At 37.4% G+C, this 10,914-nt stretch overlaps 1 protein-coding gene across 1 annotated transcript in view; it reads left to right on the forward strand.

Moving 5' to 3' along the window:
• Positions 1–10,459, forward strand: part of col14a1a (collagen, type XIV, alpha 1a) — a 207,893-nt gene extending 197,434 nt beyond the window's left edge. The window contains exons 51-53 of the mRNA XM_073847829.1: positions 1,786–1,863; positions 2,425–2,580; positions 8,282–10,459. Coding sequence (XP_073703930.1) covers positions 1,786–1,863; positions 2,425–2,580; positions 8,282–8,553 — 506 coding nt within the window. The 3' untranslated portion in view covers positions 8,554–10,459. The remainder of the gene's footprint in view (positions 1–1,785; positions 1,864–2,424; positions 2,581–8,281) is intronic.
• Positions 10,460–10,914: the final 455 nt, after the last annotated feature.

Raw genomic sequence — 10,914 nt, forward strand, 5'->3', positions numbered from 1 at the left:
ATGGTCTTCATAAAAAACAATCCATTTGCTAAGAAAATATTTTTTAGCAAGTTATATATAATATTTGAATATGTTTGAAAATGTAATTTATTTCCTGTGATAAAAGCTAGATTTTTATTTCAGATAAATGCTGTTCTTCTGAACTGTCTATTCATCAAAGAAACCTGAAATAATTCTACTCAGCTGTTTTCAACATAATAATAAGAATAAATGTTTTTGAGCAGCAAATCAGAATATTAGAATGATTTCTGACAAATCATGTGACTGGAGTAATGGTGCTAAAAATTCAGCTTTGAAATCACAGAAATTATTCAAATAGAAAACAGTTATTTTAAATAGTAAAAATATTTCAAAATTGTATTGTTTTTGATGTGCTTTCGATTAAATAAATGCAGGTTTGGTGAGCAGAAGAGACTTCTTAAAAAAAAATCTTACTGTTCAAAAACTTTTGACTGGTAGTATATCATACGAGTAGCCATGTGAGTTCTGTTGGGGAGAGGCTCACCTCTCTATAAATATGGATGCAAATGTTCAAATAGACGTTATCTTTATTAACAAACCACATATTTGTCTAAACAAGTTCATTCTTGCCTCAAAAACTCTTAAAACTACATTCCGAGACACAAAAACGGTATTATTTAGAAAATTCTATTGGATTTGGACATCTGCCATGACACTCGCTGTAATAAATATTGCAAGCAGAATAATAAAAACAGTGTAACGGGTGAAGTTCTAATATTACTAGAATATTGCACTCCTCTAAGCCAATACGACCAGAAAGAACTGTGTATATATTTATTTCATTTTGTAATTTGACAAAAACTAGTAGATTTGGCTGTAATTTGTTAGTTAAAAAAAAAAACAAAAAAAAAAAACTTCTTTCCCCTGAACACAACTGTACACAAATTGCATTAGATCTGCATGACCTTCCTGCCAAGAGCAACTCTCAGCCAGAGTCTTTATCATGAGTGAGTGTCCACACTGCTTAGTCTCCTGTCCTCAATTAGAAGAGCTCTGACACACAGCCAGAGCTTTCAGCATGAGATATTCCACTATCATTACAGCTTCTCTCAGGGGTCTACACACTGAAACATTCAGATATCAAGCAGAAGCATGCAGAGCATGGCTATGATGCAGTCAGAGCAAAACAGAGCTGCTAATGAGGGATAACATAGGGGGGATATTTGTCTGTTTATGTTAACATGGGGCCTATAATGAGGAATTTTATTCAGAAGTTGTTTTTTAAAAGTGTCAGTGTTGTTCAGAGGTGATGAAGATCAGACTGCCTGTGGGGCAAAAAAGCTGCTTGCATTCAGAGTGTTCAGACCCTTAGAGGCAACACTTTGGACAAACTAACCATGTTTCAAGGAAATCATATTATCCCCATTCATTTCAAGGTGCTTTTTGGTTTAGTTACAGCATCTGCTGGGAGAGGTTAATTGGATCAGTTGGAATGTTGACCACTTACTGTTTTCAATTCTGATTCTGACTTCTTAAAGGAAGAAAGATACTACAAATAAATTTTTGTGAGAAAACAGTTGTGTAAGTTGTCATCCACCTTAAATAAGTTATACCCTTTCTGCTGTAGCCCCCACTGCTTTCTTGCTGACAGTTCAGCCACATCAGACCTGTCAGAATGTGTTATTAACACCATCCAGGTCTTTTATTACTTCCCTTATGGTCTCGTAAAGGTGTGGAATAAGTTAAATTACATGGAAAGAAACGGATACAGCTTCTTCAGATGGGTTTGCATGTTCTAACAGATCCTTGTCTCTTTTTGTCCAGGTCTCCCAGGAGAACGGGGAGAGAAAGGTAGTCCAGGAATAGGGACACAAGGCCCTCGTGGTCCTCCAGGGCCCCCAGGTGAGAGACTGTTAAAATGTTAGATTTAAGTCAGAATCAATGACTTCTTTATCCTCAAGCTGGTAGTAAAATAATAATTTCAATTCAAATTGGAAAAAGCAGAGCTCAGTGTCTTCTTATTGCACAGACTACAGGAGTTTCCATTATTAAATGTCGTCTGTCGAAGAAAACACAAGCTTGCAAACTTTTAATAACCTCTGCACACATCTTGATCTGCTTTTGGTTTCTTTGATTCCTGTCTAGAATATCAAGCAGATATTGAAACAATATTTGGGTCAGGGAGAAATGTTTTCATATTGATTTTAGCAGTACGGCTGGTCGGTAGACTTTGAAAAATGTCAGTGTCGGCTCGCTGTTAATTGCGCTTTGATCAATACTCTTCACAAATGAGATTCATTGAAGCAACATAGCTGTAACAGCCAGTGACATCTGAGAAGGATGTGGAATAGAAAAGGCTAAAACTTCTATTTTGTGAGGAAGAAATCCAGACACACTTTGGGTGCGGAGTTCAGCATAGTTTAATGAGGCAGATATTAATGGCTAATGTCTTATCCCACTCAGGGCCTCCTGGAGAAGGTCGGACAGGAAGTCAGGGCCCTCCAGGCAGACCTGGAATTCAAGGTTCCTCAGGACGTCCAGGTACCCCTGGTAGCCCTGGTCCTGCCGGACCCCCTGGCTACTGCGACCAGAACTCCTGCATTGGGTACAACGTTGGAGGTAATTCTCTCTTTCTTTTCTTCTCTTTCCTAAACTCCCTCCGTCTGTCAAGGTTTTCTGTCAATTTTATTCAATCTTTATTCTATCAGGTACATCAGGTCTCTTTCACTAATAATTGTGTACAATTGATCTTAGAGTATGTGTGAAGACAAGGTTCTCGGGCAAAATTTTTTATCAGATTTTCAACATTTTATGTTGATGAATGCAGATTATACAGATTATTCTAAATGGCAGAGCAGTAATTAGAATAGACGCCCACAAGCATTGAAACACCAATATATAAACAGTTCCAACCAAATTATTTTCGACTTCTCTTCCTAAATTTGAATTGAAGTAGCAAACAAGATGTAAAATTGAATATTAGTAAGTGCAAACAAAACTAAGTCAAATTCATCTAACTGTAATGTTTAGGTAGAAAAGCAAAGCTTGTCAACACTAGGTAGAGTAAGTAGATAGACAGATTATTGAATGGATCCTATAGATAGATGGATTAATGGATGGATGGATGGATGGATACTATAGATAGATGATAAATGTATAGATGAATTATTGAATAGATACTATAGACAGATGGATTAATGGATGGATGGATACTATAGAGAGATGAAGGAAGGAAGGAAGGAAGGAAGGAAGGAAGGATGGAAGGAAGGAAGGAAGGATACTATAGATAGATGGATTAATGGATGGATGGATACCATAGAGAGATGAAGGATGGAAGGAAGGAAGGATACTATAGATAGATGGATTAATGGATGGATGGATACCATAGAGAGATGAAGGATGGAAGGAAGGAAGGAAGGATACTATAGACAGATGGATTAATGGATGAAAAGATACTATCGATAGAAGGATTAATGGATGGATGATAAATGGATACTATAGAGAGATGGACTAATAAAAGGTTAGATAAATGGATTAATGGATACTGTAGACAGATGGATTAATGCATGGATGCATGGATACTATAGATAGATGATAAATGTATAGATGGATTATTGAATGGATACTATAGATAGATGGATTAATGGATATATGGATACTAGACTAGATATTGGGATTCATGGATGGATGATAGAAAGGTGGATACTATTGAAAGATGGACTAATGGTAGGATGGATAAATGGATGGATGGATGGGTGGATACTGTAGACGGATGGAAGGATGGACGGACGGACGGATACTATAGATAGATGGATTAATGGATGGATGGATACTATAGGGATTAATGGATGGATGGATAGATAGATGGATATTACAGATAGATGAACTAATGGAAGGGTGGATAAATGGATAGGTACTATAAATGGATGGATGGATGGATGGATACTATAGATATATGGATTAATTGAAGGGTGGATAAATGGATGGATGCTATAGGTACATGGATTAATGAATGAATGGCTGATGGATGGATAGCCTACTATAGATAGATAATTAATTGATTAATGGATGGATGGATACTATAGATAGATTGATTAATGGATGGCTGCAATACAATATGGTGCCATACAATAATATAAGATAATAATAAGATACGATACAATATGATATGAGACAATACAAGTGATTAATGGATGGATGTGACTGATAGACAGACAGGCATGCAGATAGATAGATAGATAGATAGATAGATAGATAGATAGATAGATAGATAGACAGACAGACAGACAGACAGACAGACAGACAGACAGACAGACAGACAGAGACAGACAGACAGACAGACAGACAGACAGACAGACAGACAGACAGACAAATGAAAACATTCAAATTATGTGCACAAATAGATGAATATGCAGAGTTAGTAAATGAAACCCAATGAAATCTACATGTAGTTGTCAAGGTAACCATGGATACTGAACATCTGAAAGTCAATTATAGAGTTAGTCTGGTAACAGCGTCCCTGACGAGTCCTTTATTGAGCTGTGGGTTTAAGACTGCTTCAGGCTTCACTGATAATAATCACCGTACAGCAAACTGAGGGAACATACCACACTATCTTCCATACTGTTATTCTCCACGGCCTTTTGAAGTGCTTCGCACATTCTCGTTTGAGATTGCATTTCCATAACTGTTAATGAATGGCAAACCCAATGCTTTAAACAAGCTTGTGGTTTGACTCAGAGATTTTCATCCTATTAAAACAGCCCTTCCCAAACCGTTATTCTGCTTATAAATTTCTCATGGAGTCTAAACGCTATCAAAGTTTTTCAGTATTTCAGTTTTTAATATGAGAAAGGCTGGACAGAAATGGACAGCAAGCTTTAAATAATTAATTTATCAGATCATAGCAAAGCTTTCTACCGAACGCCTCACAGATTATTGCAGTTTTGTATTGTGAAAAAAATAAAGCTAATGTTCTTTGGGGTTTCTGCCATGTAAGGCCGTTAAATGACAGTATAATATTCCACTCAATAGATGAAATACTGCATCAACACTTTTAAGATCTATAAAGGTTATAGCTTGAAGCTTTCAGTCAGCATAAAATCTTGCAACACAGCTTAATAGTATTGCAAATTGCTCTGTAACTTATTCAGCCCTCATTCTCTGGGATAATACTTCATTTCTAATGAGAGAATGTACGTTTTATGTGTATTGACTAGATTTTAATGCCTTATTGAGAATCCTTGAGTCTCCTTCTGAAATGCCACTACGTAAAGATTACAGTCTGGCAGACGAGGTGTTGTTGAGAGCATCATGTTGGTTATATCTGGCTCACACTTACCGCAGTGTCTCTCTCCTCTCTTACCGGGGCGTCCCTGTCTCACACCTGCATGTGAAGGTCCAGATCAGTATGAGAATGACTACTGAGAAACAGTAGAGAGCCACCTGCTCTTCTCCTCTCTCACTTCATTTCATCATCCCACCTGCTTCCATGGGCCAAAACCAAAGACTGGGGAGGGTCTTTTCCACACATTCCCAAACCCGATAATCCAATTATTTGGTTCCCCAACCCCTTAAAATGTCACCACCATTGAAGCCCCACCCTTCTTAAGCCAAACCTCAGTTTCACACTGTTTTAGACAAACTAAAGCGCTTTCAACCTTTTCTGCTATTCATGCTAAGATTTTGAACCCATGCTCTTAAAAATAAAGGAGCTTTTCATAGCAGTGCCATAGAAGATCCATTTTAGGTTCTACGAACCTTTAGGTGAATAGTTTCTAAAAGAACCATTTTTTTCTTAGTTTAAAAAGAATTTTTATAATGGAAACGGTTCCATGGATGTTAAAAGGTTCTTTATGGAATCTTTAAGGGCTTTTGCACCGGAGGAACCTTTTTTTCCAGTGACGTAATTGTACTCTAATTGGCAAAACACCGGCTACTTGGCATTTTTAAAAAGCAATGTAAAAGTATTTAATACGTCCCTAATACGTGCTTTCACTTCACACCACATAGTTCTAAGAACTCAGTTCTAAGAACTAGCCAGCATGGTGGTTCCTAGAAAACCAGTTTCCCCCTCAGGCTGTTTTCTTGGTTGCATTCGTACCGATGGCAGGAACTCTGAAGCGACAGACAGTGACATCTTTATTTGCGGGATTTACAAACATCAACAGCCAGTGAATGGAGGACGCCATGATCTGAGCTTTTTTTGTTCTGTGTCATGGGTTTTGTGATAATGGAAATGGAATGTAAACGCACAATTTACATGAGTGAAAGAGCATGAAAATCTTACAAAATCTTCGGTGAAAGTGTTACATATCATTGAGGCTGAGAAAGAACACAATGCTGCAGTCAACAGTTAACAGGAAGCTAAATACCGTTTTCCATAGGGGCTTTTGCATTGGAGGAATCTTTTTATCTTGAGCTATAAGCGGAAGTTCCCAATTTTTGGCATGTTCGCACCACAGGAACGTATTTAGTTCTAGGAACTCTGTTTGGGGAAACTAAATTAACTCCTACTTCAGAATAGGGTCTAAAACAGTTCTATAGGAACTACCAGGAACTACCAGTATACACTGATTGGCCAAACACATACGAAACACCAGCTACCCAGCATTTTTAAAAAGCTGTGTAAAAATATTTACTCCACAAACATGGAAAACAGCGATAATGGCATTTACCTGTTGTCTGCAGCTTTATGTTCTTTTCTCAAACTCAATGATATGTAACACTGCAAGCTGTCATAGGAGATTTAGTCAGATTTTCATTCTCTTTCAGCCGCGTATATTGTGCATTTACATTCCATTCCCGTGATCACAAAACCCACAACAACAAAAACAGCTCTAAACACAGCATCCTCCATTCACTGAGGGTTGATTTAGAGTTCTTGCTGCCGGTGCGAATGCAACCAGGAAAATGTCCAGAGAGGGAAAGGAGAAAGGAAATGTCCCGAGAAAGGAACCATCATGCTGGCTAGTTGTCAGAACTAAGTTCCTAGAACTACGCAGTGTGAAAGCACCTTAAAACAGTTCTATAGGAACTACCAGTGACGTAAGTGTACGCTGATTGGCCAAACGCATATGAAACACCAGCTAACCGACTTTTTTAGGTGTTACATAGGCCCTTAATAGGTGCTTTCGAACAGTGTAGTTCTAGGAACTGGCCAGCATGGTGGTTCCTAGTTCTAGGAACTATGAAAAGGTTCCTCCAGAGGGAAAGCGCCTCTGGTTGCATTCGCACCAATAGCAGGAACTCTGAAGCGGCCGACAGCGGTGTCTATTTGCGCTAATTACAAACGTCAACAACTGGTGAATGGAGGATGCCGTGATCGGGCCTGTTTTTGTTGTGTGTCGTGGGTTTTATGATAACGGAGATTTAAACACAATTTATGTGATTGAAAGAGCATGAAAATCTGACTAAATCTCAACTTGCAGTGTTACATATCATTGAGGCTGAGAAAAAAACACAACGCTGCAGACAACATGTAGCTAAATGCCGTTATCGCTGTTTTCCATGTTCGTGGAGTAAACATTTTTACATGGGTTATTATAAATGCCGGGTAACTAGTGTTTTGTATATGTTTGACCAATCAGCATACACTTACATCACTGGTAGTTCCTATAGAACCTGAAGTAGGAACTAATTTAGTTCCCCCAAACGAGTTCCTAGAACTGAATACGTTCCTGCGGTGTGAACACATTAAAAAGCGGGAACTTCCGCCAGAACTATAAAAAGGTTCCTCCGGTGCGAAAGCCCCTATTGATTGCAAAAAAAGAACTTTTATTTTTAAGAGTGCTAAAAATCAATCTATATTACCTGGAGAAAGCAATCTGTTACTATTCCTGTTTGTCTTAATGTCAGCTGCTTGGCTGGCGCATTACCCCTGAAAGTATGTGATTTGAAATCTGCCATCTTTGCTCAACCCTGCAGCCAGATTTTTTGAGCCAATCACCTGAGCCATAAATACCATGTAATTAATCACTCTAGAGCAGCACAATAATGCTGATTGGCTGATGGCATTACAAGAACGCCCTCCAAAATGAATCAGTCACTATTAGCAGTCATTACACGTTTAAAATGGTCGCCAATGGAGATTCTTTTAGCTAGATGATATCGTTTCAACACTTACCAGCAGGGACTAACTGAGCTACGCTAACCAGCTAAACCTCTATCCCTTTGTCTAAACTAAGCTAATCTCAGTAACAACTCTCTGACTTCCTTTTCTGCCTTTGCTGTTTCTTCTCTTGCTAACTCAACGCCTGCTCACTTGGTGGTGGTGACTGAAAAAGATGGCAAACGATCTAATTCCCCCATGTTCCCATAGTACAACAGTTACCCTCCAACCCCTACCAAAACTACGGCCCCGCCACCAACTACAACAACGATGAGGAGGAAGAGGACCCTTACGGTGGCTACCGTGCCTACCCTCCTCAGTACTACCAACCCAGCTATCCTGACCCCCGTGCCGCCAGGTTTGGCCCCGCCCACCCTGGTGACACGTTGGGGATGAGGTCACCTGAAACGCATCGCTTCTCCCGTAGCACGGATGAAGAGGGGATCGTCGATGAGTCGGAAGTGCAAGCGAAGGCCAAATAGCTAGGGTGGCCAGCCCCGGCTGACCGACCGTCCACATACAAACGCTTTTCATCAGAATATCCTGCAGGATACGACTGAGGGAAATCCGAAAAGTGCCTGTTATATGCATCCTTATGGGGGTGGGTTTGTGGAGAAGATTAGGAAATGAAACTGTGCCGATATTCATCCAGTGACTTTTCTGTCTTTTGTGAGGCTGCATGTAGCCAATGAGATGAAAAGCAAGTTTAAAGAAGGAACACTGCAAACAAATCATTTTCTCAATCAGCATTTTTGTCTGGTTGTCCAGTAGAAATATCTGAACTTAAATAAATACATTTTGTTTTTATATACACACACACACACACACACACACACACACACACACACACACACACACACACACACACACACAGTCATTTAGTATACATTTTCTCAATAAATTATTATACGATTTTAAACATATGAAATTTTATAATTTCTTAACAAATGTCTATACGAAATGACACACGTCATTTAGTATACTTTTTTATATAAATTATTATTCTATATATATATATATATGAAATTATATAATTTCTTGAGAAAAAAACGATACGAAATGATACACACACGTCATTTAGTGTTTTCTTTAAAAAATATTATAAAAATCTCTCTCTCTCTCTCTATATATATATATATATAAATAAATAATTTATATTTTAAGAAAATGATTACTGAATGACGTGCTGTGCGTGCTTGTTTCATTTTTCTTAAAAACTATTATAAAATAAAATGTATATTTTACATTTTTTAAAGGAAATGTATACTAAATGAGAATTTTAGAATAATCCAAATTTTTTTAAAGAAAATGTACACTAAATGAAATGTATGTGTCTGTAATTTAGTACAATTTAGTGTAATTTACATTTTCTTATAATAAAATATTACTATTACTATAAAATTGTCATTAGGTAAATATTTTCTTAAAAAATAATGTTTTAATAATTTTTTTAGAAAATGTATACTAAACACACACACACACACAACCAAAATATAATAATATATTGCATTTATTTTCCTAATCATAACCCACAACCTCACTAAATTTAATTTAAAAAATAAAATAAATAATAGAAAAAGAAGATCTATTCCCTGAAAAGTCCCAATATCTTTAATATCAATATTTTTAAGTCATTTTTTAAAGATATTTTACTGAAAAACAGCAAAAATGCTGATTAACAAAATGATTTTTTGCAGCGCAGTGGTTTTGAATTGTGTATTCCATATCTTTTGTAAATGATAATGGGGGTGTCTGTACAGTTTGTGTATTTTTTTAAGTGCAAATTGGTGATCTACTATGTTACAAATTTCACAGATGTTTACAGCATTTTGCAGTTATCTGGAACTGGCTATTAAGTTATTTTATTTAGAGAAGAAAAAAATACCTCCGTTGATGCTTTTGATGTTCTTATCACTAGCAGTTATTTATGAAAAGCTGAATTCTTAATCAACCCATTAATGAACCAATCCTAATTGCCTAATTTTTTCACTGGTACTTCACAGTAACACCCCGTGTAACACCACGCGTTTTGTCTAGATCGTAATTGTATTATCACACATTTATGTGAACGTCCTTTACATATGGTCTTGTAAGACAAAGTGTCATGCAGGGGATGCAGTGAAAGCTCTCAAAGTGTTTTTCTACAAAAGAAGAAGAGCTCAGCATGGCATCCTTCTGTGTCTCTGTGGTCCTGTTCCCAATGGGTCTGCTCACTGTGAAAGAGACCTGAATAGTTAGAGTTAGGCCTGTGGTCTACCGTCCTTTCAGAACGAAAGCAGGTGCCAGTGGAAAGACTCATCACCAGACCTTTGAATCTACAAAGTAATTTATTTTTACTTTATTATTTGTTTTTGTAACCAATAAAACTGTACTGCAACAATGACTCGATATGATGTCTCGTCTGGCCTTTGTGGTTTTCACCCAAAATGGATTTAAACATTTAATTTCACATTAAAATAACAAATTCTGGTTTGTAATGAACATGTTTGGTATAATGAGCTCAAATCGTGGAACAGGCTCTGAAGTTCCTTCTTCATAAAATCACATTTTATAAGCAAACTCAATTTACCTTTACATAAAAAGGCAGCAGTGACTAACAAGGGCGTTTAGTTTCCATCCCAACACAATGAGTTAAGCAGACTTCAAAAGAACTAGTAGCATCAGAAAGGGCTTATAGAGCCATATGAAGTTAATTAAGACCGAAGCAGCAGTTGAATTAGAGCTGGATCAAGCTTCAGCAAGGCTGCTAAAGCCATTTGCGGGACAAGCAAAGGCCAAAGAATCTGAGCTTTGTTCATACAGTCACGATTATATGCTGCTCGACTACCTCCATACCTTCGTTG

The sequence above is a fragment of the Garra rufa genome, chromosome 9 (assembly GCF_049309525.1).
Source record: "Garra rufa chromosome 9, GarRuf1.0, whole genome shotgun sequence".
Classification (NCBI taxonomy): domain Eukaryota; kingdom Metazoa; phylum Chordata; class Actinopteri; order Cypriniformes; family Cyprinidae; genus Garra; species Garra rufa.